This window comes from Henckelia pumila, chromosome 1 (genome assembly GCF_033568475.1).
Source record: "Henckelia pumila isolate YLH828 chromosome 1, ASM3356847v2, whole genome shotgun sequence".
Taxonomy (NCBI): domain Eukaryota; kingdom Viridiplantae; phylum Streptophyta; class Magnoliopsida; order Lamiales; family Gesneriaceae; genus Henckelia; species Henckelia pumila.
The window spans coordinates 79,341,869-79,363,873 of NC_133120.1; the positions used below are offsets into that span (position 1 = coordinate 79,341,869).

General features: G+C 33.0%; 1 protein-coding gene and 1 long non-coding RNA gene across 2 annotated transcripts; one reads left to right on the top strand and one right to left on the bottom strand.

Moving 5' to 3' along the window:
- Window positions 1-657: 657 nt before the first annotated feature.
- LOC140876483 (uncharacterized) lies at window positions 658-3,383 on the top strand. Its single transcript, XR_012148808.1, has 2 exons — window positions 658-815; window positions 2,529-3,383. It is a non-coding gene; the product is annotated as an uncharacterized lncRNA (long non-coding RNA).
- Window positions 3,384-3,681: 298 nt separating this feature from the next.
- LOC140889274 (protein WALLS ARE THIN 1-like) lies at window positions 3,682-6,180 on the bottom strand. The gene is made up of 6 exons (XM_073296989.1): window positions 5,860-6,180; window positions 5,684-5,746; window positions 5,369-5,485; window positions 4,847-5,264; window positions 4,557-4,708; window positions 3,682-4,198 (listed from the first exon to the last, which is right to left on the bottom strand). Exons 1-6 carry the CDS (start codon window positions 6,081-6,083, stop codon window positions 4,018-4,020), a joined length of 1,155 nt encoding a protein of 384 aa, XP_073153090.1. The 5' UTR covers window positions 6,084-6,180; the 3' UTR covers window positions 3,682-4,017.
- Between the last annotated feature and the right edge of the window lie 15,825 nt (window positions 6,181-22,005).

The window sequence follows — 22,005 nt, forward strand, 5'->3', positions numbered from 1 at the left end:
GAAGCTACTTGGGAGACCGAGGCGGTCATGAGGACTCGTTATCCGGAGTTGTTTGGGTAAATATCTTAATTTTGAGGACGAAATTTATTTTAGGGGGGGAGAATTGTAACACCCGAAATTTTAATACGTAAATTCGCATGTATAATTAGAAAAATTTAATTATTTAAAATTTAAAAATGTGGGTTAAATGCTATTTATATGTTATTATGTGTATTATGTGCATTCTTTAAAGTTATTTTAGCATTTATCCCATAATTATGGAATTTTAGAATTTTTGAGTAATTAACTGATTTTATCGCGTAGACGGGACCGTGAACGAATGAGATATTAGTTTTTCATCCAAAATATTTTATGAGATTTTCATTAGCCTTCAAATAATAATTTAAGGAATTATTTCATGAAAATTATAGTATTTATTAATATATTCATATATATACCCATTTTTACCAAAAATAAGTCATTTTAATGACTTTTATTAACTTTTAAAAATCCCCTATTATATTATTTCAGGATTTATATTTAAACATCAGATTTATATTGTATTTAAGAGTTTTAAATTTGATATGTTTATGGTATATATATATATATATATCCTAATTAATTCGTAGTTAAATTATGCTAAATTATCTCCTAAAACCCTACCCTATTCACGTTTTTCTCCCCTAGCCTCCTCCCCCACCTCCTTCACCATCTTCAACATTTCCCAGCAGAAACCAAAACCCCCATAGCCGAAAGTTTCAAGGTTTTGAAGTTATTTTTGGAGATCCATCGTCCCGGAGCCGTACACGCGATTAAGGCTTCGAAAATTTAACAAGGCATGTTTAATTATTTTGTTTTAACACCATATAAGCTATGTATGTTGGTAGGCATCAGAAACAGATGATCGAGCATGATATTTTCTCAAAAACTGGTGAAATTTTCATATGCATGCCTGTTACCTACGGCTTGTTCCCTTGCCTTTTCATGTTTTTTTTTCTCACGCTTTCTTCCACGAGGATGTCCAGCTTGCTGACCGATGTCTAAGTGGGTAGTTGAGGGTCCATAAGGTTAGGTTGGCTTGCGGCTTGGGGCTGGAGATGGCTAGGACCGAAGCCTTATCTCTTCATGCGTAACAGATTGCGGAAGTTCGGGATTCCCGTACGCGAGGTGCGGCTGGGCTGTGTGGTGATCGGTTGGGGCTGGGAGTGGTGTCGTTGGAACCGCCCAGACGTCTGGGCGACGGAGCTCCGACCGGTGGGTGGCCGGAGCTGGCCGGCAGCAAGCCTCCACGGCCATGACCTGCACAAGAGTGCAGGTCATGTTCGTTCATTTCGGCCCATTGAGTTTTCAATGGGCCAGGCTTGGTTACGGGTACCGGGTCGGGTTAAAAGCATGTCGGGTTATGTCAGTTCGGTCCGGGTTCGGGTTAGATGAGTCGGCTCGGGTATTTTTATTTTTAAGTAATTATTAGTTTAAGTAAATTATTTGGGCTAATTTAATTATTTATTTGGTTTTGGGCTTTTAATATTTTAAATAGGCCTTAAAAACATTTATTTTAGTTAGTCCAATAAAATTTTATAGGCTTGGGAGCCCATGAGAATTTTTGGGCCAGTCCGTGAATTTTTGTGCTTGTTAGGAATTTTATTAGATTTAATTAAGTTATTGGGATTAAATATTTTATTTAGGTCCAATTATGTTTAAGTATTTTATTTGGGCCTGAAATTATTTATTTAAGTTAACCCAATTATTTTCATGGGCTTGGGAGCCCATGGGAATTATTGTGTCAGTCCGTGATTTTTGGGCTTGTCTAGAATTTTATTGGGTTTAATTAAGTTATTGGGCTTAAATGTTTTTATTTAGGCCCAATTATGTTTAAGCATTTAATTTGGGCTTTATTTTAAGTTAATGGGCCACTTGAGAATTTATAGGCTTAAGAGTGAGTGATCAGCAGTCTGGACCATCCCATGAAAATTTACTAAATCTGGAATATATATTTAATTTATTTTATGCATGAAGTTTATTTTAAGTATATATATATATATATATATATATATACTATGAAAAATTAATTAAATATATATTACGGACAAATTTGAAATGCATGCATACATGAACTAATTTATTTATGAGATCATGATTAAGAGTTGAGCAAGAAAATATTTTATGATGGGAATTGAAGTGATGTGACAACACAGTTCAGAGGTGGTTTACCATCAGCACAATTCAGAGGTGGTTTACTACCAGCATAGAGGTGATTATTTACCGCCATGTACGTTGGTTTTATAGACTGATCAGTCGGCACAGATTCAGTCACATTCATGGATATAACCATAGACAGTTTATAATGATGATATGCTCAACTATGATAAGTATGTTTATTTATGATGTATGCACAAACAGATATTCATGATGATTTATTTAAGTTCATGCATGCATGTTCATGTAAGTATATGTATTAGTATGATTATGTGATTGCATGATTTTAACCCTTTTTAGGTATAAAATTAGACATGTTGAGCCTCTAGGCTCACTACGCTTATATGCTGCAGGTGATTATGATGATTCATATGTAGCTCCTACCGGTGGTGAGGACATATGAGCTCGCTGACAGTGAACCCCGTGACCGTCGCTTTATGGTTTTCATCATGCATTGAGATATTTTTATCAGTGTTTAAACAAGTCCAGTTTTTTTATGTTTTCAGTGGTTGGGGATAATATTTTAATTATGGTGATTTCAGTATGCATGGATTATGAATTTTTAGTAGATATTATTTTTATTCCTGCATGTCTCAAGATTTTTATTGAATAATTGTTTATTATTTATTTAAGTTATTTATAAAAGATTTTATTTAATAGTTTTAATGTTTATACATATATGTATGGGCATATATGTATAGTTATTATTTTTAGTATAAAAAAAAATTCTGCATTTTATTAATCAGAGTCGTTTCAAAAACTTTATTGATGTTGTTGGAAAAGTGACTCTAATGCGTGCAGACTTACTCCGGTACATCAGTAGTCAAATAAGGCCGAGTAAGGTGTAAGTCAACCAAAGTTATATGGGCTAGGACATTTATATGGGCCAAGGTCATATCATTTGGACTATATTGGTGGGAAAGCCTCATTGCGGGAATGGGCTAGATTCAAACACACGAGAGTTCTTCGATATTCTCCAAGAAACCGAGTGAAAGAGTGATTGGGCCGGGTGCCACAAGGAAAACACAGAAGAGCTGATGAAGAAAATGTTGAAGAAAAGTGTCTGGTGTTTTCTTCTCTTGCTTCCTTTTGTTTCTTGGGTCGTAATCTTCTTTGGTGGTGCAAACTTGTAATCGATACAATCACTTTGGTCCTCGTGGATGTAGTTCTTGTAAAGACTGAACCACGTTAAAAATCGTCTTTGTTCATTTCACTCTTGATTGCATTCTTGATTGCATACCTTCGATAATTTTAATTGATATTTTGGGTTTTTTATTTTAAATTTTTTTTTTTTGCTTCATATATTATAAATTTATTCGGAAATTTCATATTAATAAAATATTTGACAAGACAAGAAAAGAAACGGGAAAATGCATCTAGAAATGATTAATATCACCGCTACCGCTACACACTTTCGATTTCAAATAGTTTTAACCCAAAATTTGTCGATGTTTTTGAATAATTGTGTATTATGATCTCTACGGATGAAAATTAGCACACAAGAAGAAATTAAAACATCACACATTAATAATTAGAAATCCAATGTCACAAAATCATAATAATAATCATCATCACATTCTTTCTTCCCTCGTCAAACACTTGATTAAAAAAAAAAAAGAGAGAGAGAGAGATTAAGCCTGATAAAATATAATTAAGGCACAATCCAAGCCATAAAAAAAAAAAAAAAAGAAAGAGAGAGTGAGAGAGAGAGAGATATTAAGCCTCGTCATCACATTTTTTTTTTGGGGGGGAATATATATAATATTATAGCATAGTTGAAGCGGGTTGAAAGAAGTGTGGATTTCCAGAAAAAAGGTAGTTAAAGTCAGGTATTTTTTCTGGTCAAACATTTTCGGTTGACTGAGAGAGAAGTGGGTGGGTGATGGAGGATGACTTGATTTGTGGGGTTGTTCGGTTGATCCCGTGGTCCGCGGGGGACTGGATCGCTGCCCACTTCCTTTCCTCGTTCTTCCCCCACAGTACAAAGTACAATCCTGTTATTATCAGCGCTGCGCCTATTATCCTGTGCAACATGAATCATTACACCACCAATCAGAGACAACATATATTATTTATCATTATTATTAGTTATTATGTAAATGTTGTTGTAGGTATGTATACTCGAGAGTACACATCCAAGGATAAAATTGTCTGGCTATAAATGAGTATGTGGGACTTAGAAAATGCATGATTGGTCATAATTTTTTAAATGAAAATTTGTGATCCATGTAATAATTTATCGAAATCTTTATATATATATTTGTGAATTTTAACTCAATAATGAATCTGGAATTAAAAATAATAATAATTCAAAACGAAGGGGGAGCATGAAATAGTTGAAAGAGAATATAATAATAATGGCGATGATGTGAATTACATACCCTCCCAAGTAGAATTCCTCCCCCAAAGCGACGGAAGCCATGATTGCTACAACGAGTGTCTGAACCGGCTGGTAAACCGCCACGAAAACCGGGCCACCCCTGTCAATGCACCATATCTGTACAGCGAATGCGATCCCCGAAGCCACCACTCCCTGCAAACACCATTATTTTTCATGTGAGCTTATTATTATTATTATTATTATTTTCTTTTGGGTACGTTGAAAGTCATTGTTTAATTGCACTTTATTTGCCGCTATCTTTCGATACACACGAAATTTATGCAGTCTTACCGCGTAGAAAACGCTGAAAAGCTCAGCGCCAGAATGCACGAGCCAAGCCTGAGGATCCCTCTCGACGAATGCGGCGATCACAAGAAACTGGATGACCCCGAAGAAGCACTGGCAAGAAGTGAAGGAGAGGCGAGCCGGGTACTTCTTCAGAACCGGGGCCTGTAACACGAGCCAGCCGGACCAGGACAAGCAGTGGCCGATCAAGAATATGCAGCCCAAAGTCCAGTTCTTGCCCTTGGCGTCACCCAGAACCATCACCGCCGGTGCCGCCACCTCCACCGCCCTGCGCAGATGGGGAGCCGGGCTGTAGATGGTGGGGCCTTTGTAAAGCGTGATGACGGATGCCCCCGCCACGCATAAGATTGTCCCCGCCACCTTTGAGATGCCATCTCTTCGATCCAGTCTCACCTTCTCTATCCTGAAATTCAATACAAAACTTTAATTATAACATTCTTTGAAGCAATTTTTGGTTGAAAAGTTTTCAACTTTATTAGTCCATCCATCGATTGATTTTTCGCTTGCCTGAGCATTGCAGCCATGAGAAATGTAATAGCCGGAACTGAATTCTGAATCGCAGAAGCAAATGTCGGTGATGTGTTGTCCAGTCCCAACAAGTAGAATCCTTGGTTGGCTGTAATCCTGCCATTTTTTTTTTTGTTAAATATTATTAATCCCTCAATTTTTTTAATACATGCATTAATATATAAATATATATTTGTGTGAAGCAAAACATGGCCATGTTACATATTTCTCTCTCTCTCTCTCTCTCACTCTCACATACACATTCCTGTATTATACATATATATACTAATAAATATAATAAAGTAATTATCATACCCAACAATGGCAAGAAGGAAGAACTGGAGGAGTAAGTTCCAAGAAAGAGGTGGTCTTTCTTTCCTGATCATATCATTGATAAAAAAAAAAAAAAAAAAAAAATTAATTAGAACCCTATATATACATGGAAAAACATTTTAATTAAGAATCAATTAAACAAAAAAAGTAGGTGGTACTTTTCAAGGAAATAGGCAAAGGGCAATAGAAGAAACAAAGCGAGAATGTTTCTGTAAACAGGGAACACAATCTTGCTGATGCCCATGTTGAGTGCAGCTCGTGAAACAACATGAAACCCTGCGTAACCAAACTGCAAGGCTAACATGGACAAGTGCAGCTGTAACTTTTCCGGTATGGAGCACATTCTTCTCGCCACCGCCGAGGTTCCGCCGGAATCCGCCATTATTGACAGATACAAAGAAGAGAAAAGAAGCTTACAAATGATGAGTGACGAGAGGGTATATGGTGATGAGAAGAAAAAAAAAAGACTAGTGGTGGTGAATTGTGATGATTCTAGGCTAGAGTTTAGGGTGATATAAATATAGTTGAGAAGTAGAGGAATGTACCCCACCAGAGGGCCCCAAATATATTGTATTGTCAAGCCGAGATACCTTCAAATGTTTTTGGTTGTCTCCCACGTTCATCTTTATAATCTATATATTTTTATATAATTATTTAATTTGTGCTAGTATATTGGTTTTATTTTATTGTGATTTTAGTTCATTAACTCTACTTTTTCTATGATTGAGGTCTGAAATAAACTATATGCGACACCACATCATCACTTCGGTGAAAGACGGATCAAAATGTGATTATGCACAGATGATAAAATCACAATAAGACATGTTATTATACAATTATACGTCTAGATATACATATGTATGTATTTGCATCTGCCAATTCCTTTTTCAGTCTTCAAATGGCCCTAATGACTCAAGCGCATCCTTTTGTATATTAAAATTCAAGATGTGCGGGAAAAAGAACATATAAGATTATGTTAGTTATGTTACATCTATGAAATATATATTTTTTAGAGTTAGAGGAGGGGATTGTCAAAATTAGATCTCGAACTCGAAATCTCGTCTCATATTAAAAATTTTAATACCAGATGAGCTACATGTCTTCGATTATGAAATCGTATTTTTTGATTTCATAGAGTAAAGAGAGCGACCCCTTTTGTTTGTTGAGCTATTAGTGGTCTTGATATCTTTTTTTAAAAAAAGGTAAACAAATCTTAAGAGGATATCATATATATTTAAAATCACTAAGATAGGTTTGTGCTTATTAATTATTTTTTTACAGAGTAACTTTATCTACTTTTGAATATTGCCGGGATCATAAAGCATTTCAATTATATTCTACTGTTAATAAACAGTACTTATACTACTGACATACATAATGATTACTTTATTGTTATTTAATTTTTCGAATTTGATGCAATGAATATAACTTTTGGATCCTATATATATTCATTTTGCAGTTAATCAAGCCTCCGTGTGATATATACTCTTTAAAAAAACTAAATAAATAAGCCATGAAACATTTAAGTTCTTCAAAACTTGGGCCATTTATGGTTTATAATATATAATAAGCTACGATTTAAAGGCCCTGCATGCATTAATAAAACTTATCTCCACCTAGTTATGACTGTACATGTTTCCCAACAAAATAATAAAATGCCGCGTTGCATTAAGGTTTTTGGATTATGTAGTTTAACTGCAAGACTGAGAAGGAACCAAAAAACACATTAAAGAGAATATAATTAAGGTTTGTATACGAAGTTACAACACCTTTATATAGATTCATGAACTTAGACGCATATAGAGAATTTATTGTCAATATTAACTATATGGTGCACCGTGCATGGAGGTTTTAGAGCATCATATATAACCAAATGTTAAATTCTTGCTAACTCTTACACACACATAACTGTTTGGTGATAAGAACGAAATCAACATTCTTACATCATCCTGCATCTGGCATAAATTTTATAATAATTCGATCAATATTCTTACATCATCCTGCATCTGGCATAAATTTTATAATAACTCGATAAAAATTAAAATCTGAAAACTATGTTATACTTATATTTTTCAATTTATCATCGCATCTCACGAAGTTACCTCTACCAGTGAATTAGTAATCTAGCATGATTGATTATTCATAATGAAGTTAGGAACGGACTAGAAAACCCTCCAATGAAATATTGGAGCTAGCACACATTCACACAACTTGTGTAATTGTGAGTTCATGTATCCGTTATTGGCATCATTCACATTCCAAATCGAAAATAACTAATTAGGTTAGGTTGTGATTAGATTGATGAATTTTGTATCATGAATTCCAATACTAGTGTGAATCTAAACTTCATTAAAATCTTGTTATTTCAATTAAAATCATTGATTTTTAAAACTTTTAATTTGATATGCCTATACAAACATAATCACATATTCATGAATGTAGTGAATATATATATTAATACAAGATTGAAAATATGTGATGGAGACTACTATTGGGAAGCATGCTATTAATGATGAAAATTAAGATGGTTGGGAGGTGGTGAGCCGCCATCAATAGATAGCGCACACGAGTGTCGAAGGTGGGTTACCCCCCCCCAATATATGCCCACTATCGAAACCCCACTTTTAACCATATTTTTGTCCATTACATTAAAATATTACTATCCAAAAGACAAACATTAGAATTAAATTATGTAAAAAGTAACTTTAATATAAAAACAATCCCTTTTACGAAAAGCTGCGGCCATGTAAAAAGAAACCATCACTTTAATTTCTTCCCCATTTTATGCGTAGATAGATAAATACTATACTACAAAAGAAAATGTCTTTCTTTCTTTCCCATTTAAGTGGTGATCGTACGAAATTAATTAATGGCGATTAGGGGGAGATGCGCTTTTGTTTCACGAGGGACAATAATAAATTATCATGCATCTTTTGCTTAAAGAAAAATTATTGATTTGATTAAGCCCTTGATTTTCCACTAACAACCCACTCTCTGATATCTCCCTCCAAAGATGTGCTGCATTCCATTTTTAACTCCCTCGCTTTAACGGACATTGTGTCCCCTCTCTATTGACACCATTATCATGCCACATTAAAATCTCATTCGAAAATCTTGATCATAAATATCTTCAATTAAAGTGATTCAGGACGAGGACTACAGGATTCCGGTAAGAGATACCGGTGATGATTAAGTTTCATTATATCAGTAAAAATATCTAAAATTGATTTTGAACACGCGGATTCCACGTACATCATCAAATAAAATTGGACACCATTATCATGCCACATTAAAATTTCATTTGAAAATCTTGATCATAAATATCTTCAATTAAAGTGATCCAGGACGACGACTACAGGATTCCGATAAGAGATACCGGTGATGATTAAGTTTCATTATATTAGTAAAAATCTCTAAAATTGATTTGAACACGCGGATTCCACGTACATAATCAAATAAAATTGGACTCTTGATCGATGCAACATTACTTTCTCCAATAAATCATTTTTTTATGTCCACAGGGGCATAGACGAGTTGGTAAGGCCTGGGGTGACGTGGGAAGAGATTTATCAGCGTTGCGGGTTCAATCCTCGTGTGGAGCATATTTTCTACTGAAATATTGTGGGGTATGCTCTGGGGGTTGACTATGTTGCTCCCTCCTTCAGGTCTCTGCCGCTCGTGCACATTCCTCGATTTAACCTTCACATAAGTTCATGGGTCTCTAACTCATGTGGAATGAGAATGGATCCTCTACTGTGGCCCTTTCCACCGTAGGGGATGCTGTGGTGTCAAAACGACACCACATCAACATTTCCCTTTCTTTTTTTTTCTTTTTTTTCCTAAATATATTTTAATTCTTTATTTACACTTTATAACTTTTTGTTTTGTTTTGTTTTATTTTTATTTTTTAATACATTATAATTTATATATATATACTAGTTTTTTTTATCATGTCAAATTTTATTGTGTAATTTTCTTGTTATAATTTATACTTTTATATTGATAATTTTTGCACTGCCACACAAATTTCTTCTTTAAAATATAAATATATTATTTAAATTTAGTTTTTTGGGCTTTTAGTTTTCATTTTCTTTTATTCCCTCTAAAAATTTTCATTTTTAAAAATTTTTAGGCTATTTTTTATATATTTTATTTGTTTTATTTAAATTTTTGGAATTTTTTTTATTTTTTTTGGCATTTTGTTTTTCTTTCTTTTGGGAGGAAGACATAGTTTGTGTTTTATTTTTACTCAGTTTTACATGTTTGATTATTCTTTTTTTCCTTTTTTCTATTCATTTAATTTTCCTTTTTTCTATTCATTTTTAAAAAAAAATTACAACAGGAAAGGAGAGTATTTGAATATAAAACGTTCGATTTTTTTGAACATTTGCATTTCAATTTTTCAAATAAGATATTTATCTCGTTGATTTTGGAGATAATATGTAAATTTTAGATCCTAATTATCACATTAATGGCGAATATTGGTTTTTAAAAAAGAAAAATTAGACAAAGATAAGAGGGTTTAGGTGGAAAGAGGAGGGTACATGGGCAGACCAACCCGGTCGGACATTTGGCTGACCAGTACAGGTTGGAGACTTGATAGCCTTCTCCATATCATCTTCTTCTTCTTCTTTTAATGGGTCACATTCCCGCAACCATATATGCTTTACAGCTTTTTCGTCTTATTGATTTCGATTGCACGAGATTAATCTTGTGGCCAGGGCTTGACCTAGAACCATCCCCTCCTATATTTTTATTCATTTCATAAATCAGTTTTAAAACATTTATATAATTTGGTTACTTCTTTCATTATTTATACAAACTCGGTCCGCGATGCATTAGTACTTATACTCCATCCGTTTGACTCGTGAGATTGAATGATTGATTATATGTAAATGTTAACATGTACGGATAATTTGAAAAAAAGAAAAAGAAAAAAAAAAAAGTAAAGGAAGTGTAATCGCGGGACTAAATCAGAGTGATGGAATTTGACTAATTAATTAAAGTGCTAAATATGTTGGTGTAGGAAAAATAAGTACAGACATGGGGATTCGAAAATCACGAGGCGTGACACTTTATTTTTTTACTATTATTTTTTCCTATTACCAGCATTAATCATAACTTAGATTCTGTAGCAGAGGAATAAAGAAGAAGAAAGTTTTAAAAAAAACACAGTAATATTCCACCTGCCAAAAGAGATTAAAGCTCATTCATTTCAATTACATCAATTGATGAACGCGTGCATAAATTTTAAAATTAATACGATCCTTTTTCTTTTCCTACATCATATATGAAAGGTTAAACGAGGAGTTGCAGAAGATTATGATTTTGTATAAATGATTAAATTTATAGATAATAAAAAAGTTAAGAAAAATTGAAAATTGGTAGTGTTTGAAAATAAATGTGAAAATCTAAAAATCAAAGTTAGGTAGTGTTTGATAAATAAATGATTAAAGTTATTTTAAGAAACAAACAAAAATGATTTTTTTTAATTCAAAATTTAACAATCATTTTTTTTCAGAAATTGCAAATACTCTCAAATTAGTGTTTCATATCAATTAGGAACGGGGAAATTAAGAAAATTCGAGGAATAAACAAATTCTGAGTACCATGATCAAGAAAACACGGCGATATACGCAAAGAAAATTCTCCAACGATATATAAATTGAAGGAAAAAACTGGACAATTTAATTAGTATGTGTATTATTATATATAATTTTTTATCACCTCTCAAATTATATTGCATTTCAACAATATTCAGTACGTTTTTACATAATAATTATAATGTCCAATAGGTTCGCAGACACTTCATTACCCCATTGATAGAGTCTTTTTTCCGCACCCAACTTTTGATTACTCACGCTCCATTTTATTAAAAGAATAAACGAACTTTAATTTATTAATTAATGTGAAGTTTGAGTAATATATAGCCTTTCCAATATAGGTTACAAAATTCCTTTAAAAAAATATGGTTACAAAGCAAGCAATGACGGAGTCAAGAGTCATGCAGTTGCACTCGTCCCCCTTCAACTTTACAACACATTTTCTTGTATGTTAGTCTTCAAACATTAATAATAACATTAATTTTTACAGTAGAATTTTCTGGCTGCGTCTCCCGAAAGTAACAATATAACACACCAACCGGTCCAACCCGGATTAATGTAACTTATATTCCAACCCCAAAATATAGAAAACAATAATAATGTAAAATAATAAAAATTCAATTTTCTATATAATATTAATACCAACACAATGATGCACATAATTAATTTAGTTCTTTTTTTTTTAACTCGTTCTCTTTCCGATAAATTCAAAAAACATCAATCCTCTCACGATGGGTGAGCCCTCTTCACTATTAAAGATTCCCTAGTTTTATATAATAGATAGTCATCGGCATGATGAATTTGCCAAAATTTTTGAAAGTTTTCTTCATATTCTTGCACAAATATTCATACAAGATTTTGATACCAAGTTTGAATGTCTTTGTTTTGCAGATGTATAAGACCCTCCATGCAATAAAAATTCTAAAAACTTGTAGTGAAGTAATCATATTCATCCATAGTGCTACTTTTAGCACTTATTCTCTGTCGTTCATATGCTAAAGAGTGGGTCATAATATTGAATGCTGCAGCATTTTCCGATTAGTGCCACTTGCCTAAATCTTGATTCACAACTTTGTTTCAACATTATCAAGTTGTTTACTTGCCCAAATATTTTTTCCATGCTAATTTCATTGATAATATGAAAATTTATGATTTTTGCTCGGAGATTATTTGTGGGAAATAGCTAATGAGCAAGAGTTCTATAGAACAAAATGAGTGTCTCCTACGATGGCTTTTCCAGCTCTCTCTCTCAACACGAACCCAACCAAAAAATCAGAGTTAAACATCAAATAAACGGAATCAAAGTCGAAGATCACAGTCGAACATAAAGTTACCAGACAATATAATATACTACCAAACACAAGAGTTTGTGTTGGACATGTTGTTAACCTAATTAATAATGTTAACTTTTATATGTGATTGATATATCAACATCATAAAATATATGATTTTCAAGTTTTCTTTCCAAAAAGGATTTGATATTTTTTAGAACTCTCTTTTTGGGATGTTTTTGCTTGACTTCATTTGGTTTGGCCACTTTCTGGTATCAACCTACTTGCAGGATAGCTGCATTTCACCATTCTTTAATGGCTTTTGTTTGGCACTTTTTACACAAAGAGATTCCACCCACACCAAACGCTGCACCAGAAATCAAGTAAAACCACTGATTTTTTTATTCCTTGTAAAAATGTTTTGGTGCACTTTATATCATTCCAGGTGTGTATTTTCAATTTTGTGACCATCTTTCCAATACAATAGTTATAGTAGTCGTCAAAGGCGGATCGAGCGAAAGGCGGTTGCTCTTTCCTAGCTACTTCAACCCAACAACCTACAAAAAGCTACCAGCCGATTCCCAAAGATTCGAAGCCAAAACAAAGATTACTATTCCCCTGATCCACTGAAATATTTGAGTCTCATGATTACTCGAGCTCCCTAAATTTAGCCCTCCTAAAGTTTAGGTATATAAAATGGTTCTCCACCATTTCAAGATAGGAAACAATGCAGAGATCAAAATCTATTCCTACAACTCGGCGTACAAATCAAGATTCAGTGTCAAAACATCCATGATTTCATAATTTCATAGTTAATCAAAGTACATATATAGTTGTTATTAATCCTGCATTATCCAATGTTAAAACCGTCATTAATCCTTCATTTAGGTCAAATTATCTAAGCCATGAACCCCTTAAAGTGATGCCCCTTCAAGTTTTGGAACATCATTTAAACAAGAACCCTACTAGCAAAACCAACAGCAATGAACCTCCGGTGCAACAGATAAAAAGTCCGGAATGCGTTCAAGTCTGTTATGATAAGTTATTAGCAAAACCAACACGATAATCATACATTTGCCTTCAAAAGATGAGTGTTTGGAGAAGGCGTTGGCTGGTAGGACCACCACTAAACTCATCGACAAAAATCTTGACAAACTATCTCAATTATTTCATTTGTAACCCATTTTTGACATCCACGTTCATGGGAATGACAAGTTCTCCATTAACAGTCCTTTCACGATGCACCATTTTGAAAAAAGGGGGTCCCAAATAAGGCAGCCACCATTTACAAGATATTGTTCGAGAACAGTTCACCATAAGGGCGAATAGGACCAACGAGGAGATAGTGCAAAGTGTTCCTCTTCCTGATAAGCACTAAAGATCTCCCAAATGGGACAAAAAGATTCCTCGTTCATTTTCGTGATACTGATCCTGTTACGCATGCAGAATACAAGCCAAATGAGTGGGAGACACATGGGTGGCCTTTCGCATTCGAAAAGCACTCATTCTAGGCAATCTGCTTCCAACTTCTCTTTGATGAGACTAGTTTTAATAACAGATTCATGTGAAATAATAGATTCATGTGAAAGAGATGGATGACATCAATTAGTGAAAACCCAAAAACTCAATATAATTCAGAATTTGACATACAACATTTTAATAGAGAGATTTATCTGAGAGTAAATCTTAAGTTTACACAGTCACACTATAGTAAATATTATGAGGCTCCTGATGAAGTTATTCTCTAGGCAAGTCAAAATGATAGGTTCAACTGCCAAGTGTAAATGGAACATAATATTGGAACCAATCAAGATCAACACAATTGGAACCCATTAAAGAAAGCACATTCAGATTGGCACTGATTGACCCAAATGCCGCACTAACACGAAAATGCACCGTGGAACATCCAAGAAAACGACTGATACTCCCATGATGAGTTTTAGAATTAGAGGCAGTTTTGTCGTGTTGAGTAAATCTCAATGTTATGCTCTGAAAAATTGAAATTTTGAGTCTGCAAATAATAATGCAAAATAGCAAGACAATGAAAGTTAGTACCCAACAGTGTACCCATCCCCTTTCCCAAAAGAAGTTTAATGTTAGTAGAAAAAGCTCAAGCAAATGGACACTTTTCTCTATAATATATCATCCTCAATTTAACACATTTGATGTAAGGATGAAGAGCATATATATATATATAGTCTCCTTTGCGCACACAATTATCACACGATATGGGTATGAATATTAAGGTTCAAGAACATACAATCTGTGTCTGTTTAACGAAACAATGCACATGCTCTGCGCGTGAGGCAGGGATAGTTTACGCACGAATAGTATCAAGTATATGTGAGTTCTAAACTTCAATGTGAAATGAATGGGGGATTTTATACATTCCACGGTGATGTCATACGGAGCGTAACAATCTGTATACCTTAAATATGAGATTATCTGGAAAGATCTCACAAATAATAATACTTGTGATTGAAACCAAGAATTAAATTCAAACTCTTGCAGCTTGCCCTGAGTGCGCTAGAAAGAAAATGCCTCCAGATTTTGCAAAACCTCAGCAATCAAAAGTAAAAAATCAAAATAGATATCTTTCACCACAAATTAGTAGTTGAAATGCATGAAGATTAAAGAATTCACCACAGAAACCTCCGAGTCGGAACAGTCTGTGGGATCCGATGACAATGTAGGGGCCGACTTCGAAGTGAACTACAAAGGGCGCCGCCTAAGCGGTCATAGCCGGCGATTAGATGCTAGGCGACGCACGAAAATCGAAATTACTACAACCTGCGGGTGACATGTATTAAACCATCGTTCACATAAATTATTAAAAATTAAATGTATTAAACATCATATATCAACAAAATACAATTAATCGGTGATAAATTAAATATTAGGCCGTGCTGTACCCTACCAATTATCTTTTTTAAAAACTTATTATTTTTTTTATTCTTACTTACAATTTTTTTTTTTACCTTTGCTTTACTTAAGATGCTTTTTTATTTTTAGTACTGTGATTGTATAAATTTTTATCTTTGTTTTTTTAACCTTTTTTTCATCTTTTTTTATAAAAACAAAAAACACGATATATTCCGATTAAAATAGAATCAAAAGTAAAAAAAAAAATACAAGTGACATGACTTTACTAATTCACCGTACCAAAATAAAAAATGAAAAAAAATGCAAGTTATAAGACAAAAAATAAAAATTCATTGTTAACTAAACTACAAGTTAAAAAAATCGTAAACTACAAAACCTTTTATTATAAATAAAAAAATCATAAATAATGCAAATTTCTAAAATTATAAATTCAATTCAAATACTTAAAAAATTATAATTAATTTGTCAATGTTGCTCATTAAAATAATTTTTATTTTATGTAATTCAATTACTTAAAAGATTATTGATGCTTTATTGTACAATTAATAATTTATTTTAATACAAAAAATGACTTATACTAAAAGAGGGATAAATGGTCAATATAGTCTTTTAATTTGTCATGTTAGTTTTTTGGTCTTTTAGCTTGTAAAAGTTGTATTTTAGTAATATTTAAGCAAAACATTAATATAACACTAGAAAATATTGACATAAAACAAAAAAATAATTATGTGTCCGATGTTAAGTCAATATTCTGATGAAATAAGACTAAACTCAAAAAACAAAGTTACAAGATAAAAACATAATTTTGATAAATTAAGGGGCATGAAAAAAATGAAAACTTAGATGACTAGATAGGCTTGTTTCCTTTAAAAAAATTTAAGTTTTATAATTTGTTTTATCATTGACACACAGATAGCGGGCAAAAGTTTCTCTGAGTAATTATTTTTAAACAACTGTAATATTCATATAACAAATAAAGCATTTTTTTTAGAGTCAAAGCAAACTAAACATTAGATAAATCATTATGGCTACATTCACAAGCCAAGTTGGGTAAGGGTAGAGGCGGTATGGGGACCCGGGTTGCTAATCTTATCTTAGGACAATAAATGATTAATTAACAATTAATCAAACAATACATTAATAATAACCCAAGAGCTAAAAAAAATTTTTTTTTTTTTTTTTTAAAGAAGGCCCCTCGCTCGATCGGGTAAACTTTACCGATCGAGCGAGCACAAAGTAAAAACTCTCGGGTCTGCATCCATATAGGCCTCGCTCGATCGGTGAAACTTTACCGATCGAGCAGACATAAAATCTCAACCCTCTGTTTTGCAAAATAAAGGTCTCGCTCGATCGGTGAAATCCTACCAATCGAGCGAGCTGTATTTCCAGAAAATCTGCAGGAAACACTCTTATTGTCAACCATGGAACATACATTTGATAAGCTACCAAATAATATACATGCATTGACAAATAAATCCTAATATTAAAATACATCCATTCTTGAATATAAACTAGGATTCACATAAACATGTACAAGATTCCTTGTCTTCTAAACATGTTTGTATACAATACATATCAGCTGCTTAAAACCCGAATCTCCACTTCTAATCTTTCAATCTCGTGCTATCCAAGTCACATCTGACTTGCTCATGCCCCCAACCAGATGCAATGCACACATACAAACAAAGCAACAGCCGGATAACTTCGGTGAGAATAAATCTCAGTATGAAAGACATGCATATACATCATGAAAGCATATGGAATCTATATGCTATAAAACTCTAAAATCATAAAACATGTAATAACATGTAAATCATAGAATCATCATCGACGCTTAAACTCTTAACACATAATGATTCATCTAAAGCAATAGCACACATTCATATCTAGAATAGTATATCACAACATGCTAGCATTTATATCTGCATAATCTAAACCATAGCAATCTCTAGGTTAATGCATAAATGCAATGCATGTGCCAAGGAATAGGCTATCAAATCTGATATCAATAAAGCTTAGTTCTTTGGGATCCCGAGGAATAAAATAACTATCAAACCGCCGACACTCCCAATCGAGGCGGCATCAAGTATTTTAATCCTCTGACTTTGGTGCAATTATAGAGAGTCTTCTGGCTCTGAAAGCGAAGGTTGCAATCCATGCCACTCAACTATAATTCTCCAAATGTCATTTCGCACTCTAGGCTAATCTGCCCTTATGCTTTACAGGCTGGAGTTCAAGATGAATGCAACATAAGCTGTATGCATTAAAGACTGTAAAACATCTTGAACATATAATCACATAATCAATCAAAGCATCAAAACTCATATAAATCACATAAGAGCACTGAAACAACTAAGTATGTGATTTCAGAATAACTCGAAAACCACCACGTTCTCGAGTTGTTCTACCTGGCAAGAATAATGTCGATTCATACCTTTCATCGCGATTCAAACCTCTTGAATCTGTTGCCTATGCTGATCATCTCAATGCTAGCCAAATCGGTCATACAATCTGCTCATTTCAATCAGTGCTACTTGAAGGTATTCTTGATTCAAATTCAAACACTTCAAGTCATTCGAACTCGAACTCGTCGATTCGACTTCGATAATCTTCAATTCAAATCTGAAATGATTTATAACATAGCTAAACATCAAGTTCAAATCTGAATCGATGTTTCTTTAAAGCTTATACAGCTCAATTCTTGCTAATACAATCGAAATTCAAACCGACGTCGCAACTATTCGAGTCCAATAAATCTTTCGATTTAAATATCATTATATCTTCATTCTCAACATAATCTCATATTCAATTCATCCACAATAAGCTTAAAGATCAGCTCTAGACATTCATAATGTCTATCAATTCAAAATCTTTAACCGACGGTGTAACGGTACGATTTCGAAAATCCCAAAGGCTTTAAAATCTTCATAACAAGCATTTCAACTCAATAGCATTACAAATTCAGTAGCTTACACACGTGCATATCAATTCCTAAATTTCAAATTTTTGATAAATCTTTCAAAATTCATAAACATGTTCAAACGACGATCTTTTCTCAATCCATCTTAGATGTGCTATCGTCGTATATGCTAAAACATATTTATACAATCAAATCTTAATTCTAACAACACTATAAAATTCAAACATGGTAGAACTTCTTAAAACTTACGTCAAAACGTAGCACTCGGAGCTGTGATCGCAAATATATGTTCAATCGGAAATTTTATCGGGCAGATCAAAAGATATCGGAGTTTCAAGGGACAAAAATGGCTTAACCCTTTTGTTTTTAAAACCTCTCGGCCATTTTCAGAATTGGGAATGAAACAATCTGATTCCCACGTGTACAAGTAGATATATATTGGCCTATTTGCAGTTTAGTCCCTGAACTTTGGCCTAATTGTAATTCAGTCCTCGGACAAGCGATTTAATTCAATTTCAATCCTAAATAATTTAAGAATATTAGAATTTAATTCTAAACTCTAAATATTCTCAAATTAAATATTTTTAAATTAAAATTAAATCATTTCGGACCTTATCGCATTTTAGTCCTTGAATTTCTCAATATTTGCAAACTGGCCCTTGCTCGGATTTCTTTCTCAAATTACATCCTTGATATTTATCATCTTGGAATTCACATCTTAAATTCCATAAATATCAATTCAAATATTTTTACTCTTTTAATTTAAGAATTTCGGATATTAAAATCTTAAAATCCAAAAATTCCTTAAATTAAATATTGTTGACCCGAAATTGAAATCTCTAATTTCCATACATTCTTAAATTCATCTTTTATCTCTTATTCGAAATTTAAATCTTACATCCCGTAATTAAGAACTTAATATTTTCGGGCCTTACAATTCCTCCCCTCTAAGGAATGATTTCGTCCTCGAAATCGCATTCGATCTTACTGCTGATTCTCGTAAGCTGTATAGCTGACTTAAGTAATAAGGACTTCAATTCTCTGAGCTTTCGATATCTATTCTGATATCTTCTCTTCTCTTGTATTTTAATCTTCTTTCTGATTACTTCTGCAAAACATATAATCACTGAGTCAACTTATATCTAAGTTGCTCTTTCTCGTGATCGAATTCTGCATCAGTTAATCTGTCTTGCTTAACATCTTATCTACTTCTGTTGTATCTGAATTGAATGCACATACATATTCTATTCTAGCTGATATTCTTCAGCCAATTCATATGGATAACAATTCATCTATCCGACAATTCACGACTGAGTATTAATTAATTAGCTAGATCAAATACTCATAGTTTCAAAAATCTCTTTCTGAACCTAATGATGCTTGGGAAAGAATTTCTTTGCTGATCATTCTGTTTAGGCTTCAAATCTCTATCTGTTACTCATTTACTAGCTCTGTTAATGCTGCTCTATTCTTATTTTGTTCGAAGCAATCTTCACATTCTCTATCGTTTCTTGACTCATATCTGGTCTGATAGCTGATATTTCTGTAAGATTGTTTCAATATAAAGACAATTCTTTGTTTCTGATCAATCAATCATCAAAATACTGTCTTTATATCTATCAAATAGCTGTCACAGGAATCATAGTAATCAAGTGGCAAATAATCCATCAATTAGTACCGAATCTAGTACTATTGTTCTGAGAATATCCTCGGAAATCTGGATAATAACATCTGATAATCCACTAATCAGAGGATGGTATAATGAAATCTCATACAACCAAACACTCAAAACATCTGACAATCAATGCCACAATCTAGAAAACAAATCTAAAGTCTCTATCTTGACATTAGATTTCAATAATTCCTGTAATCTGATCATCTTGCTAAATGCATAACCAGTATCTTTTATGTTTGTATCATATCTAATACAACATATTCATGAATCTGTCGAAATCTACTATACTCTAAATCGCAAAATCATGACGATTCGAGTAGATTCGAACCAAAACCGTTCAAAAAGTTGATCTGATTTCAACTCTTATGTAACTAATCTGTTACATAAACCACATGAGTTCTTATTTTCTGCTTCTTTCACTGGAATTTTTGTATTGGTACTGTTAATTATGTCGTATCTGCTTTCAATTCTTTCACCAATACTGATTTCCAAGTAATGACTACATGTAAGTCATACATGTTTGGACAACTGAATAAATATGAAATATATTGTCATATGCCTCTTTTAGAATCTGATATTCCATATCTAGAATATCTGGCATAATCAAACAATTATTCACCGCAAAAATTCATCTGTTCTGCTCTGCTGTCTTATCTCATATCTTACTCTAGCATTCTCAATCAATATTCTATTGCTTTTATCTGTCCAAACTAATTCGAGTTTAGCTTGGATCACAACAATTCTGATTGTTTAAGTATCTGCCAAGCATAAATATTCAACAAGTACAGATCTGTACCCAATAAATCCAGCAATTAGCTAAAACCCAGAAATCTTGCTAGTATTCTGAATCTGAATTTCTATCAGTTAAGAGCCAACTACTTCAAAATACACTGAATAAATACATCAAATAATCAAAATTCTCAAATCTCAGCTCAAAGGAACTTGCTCAAATCAAGATCATCCAATATTACATATTCTGAATGATAAAATCTGCTAAGTGATACCATATCACTTGCATCATAAAAATCAAGAAGAAGGAATCAAATTAGACTCTAGTAAAAAACATAAGAGTCCATCAAACTTGATCGAGGTCGAATACAAAAACCTCAAAATCGATATTAAGAAATTCAAGAATCACGATTTCTATGATGTAATAGTTTCAGCAAAATTGAAGATAACGCTCAACTGTAACTGATTTTTCTTATTCTCTATTGACATGAGTTCATTTATTAATTCTTAGCTGACAATAGTCGAATATAATCTTTTCGACGTAACTTATTGTCATAGAATTAATCATCATGTCGGTACTACATAACTCTGTTCTACTCAATCTTTTAACTGTTTCTGGAGTTCTTCAGTTCACGTAATGCTCTTCTATACAAGTTGTCATAATATCATCGTACTAGACACCACTCTATATAGAACTGCATTTATGTTGTAGAAAAATCGATATATGTCATTGAACTATGTCTGTACATTCTAACCACTGACATAGCTGTCAATTCTAGGTTGATTCTGTACTAGTTCAATATATCGACTAGACTTATACTGACATTCTTCCATGATCATCGTGATATAAACAGTACCGACATAAGAGAAATTTATTTCTGAAACTCATATCAAATAGATCTCTACTCATTGCTATTGCTGATCTAACTTAATCACTGCACAGAATCAATCAATTCTTATCCGATACTCAGTTATTGCATTAATATCTATAATGCATATTCAATCTTATTTCCTCAAGTCTGCATTTCATCTTCTCTGTCTAATCATTCAAATGTATTCCATCTACTCAAAGGCAAATTTCAGCAAATACGATGAATACAGGCTCATCAGATACAGATTATAGCATAACAAATCACTGATCTATGAACGTATGCTATGCAATCAATATATAAGTGGTTAACTAGAATTAACTCACTTACCTATAATATTCTTATCTGATACAA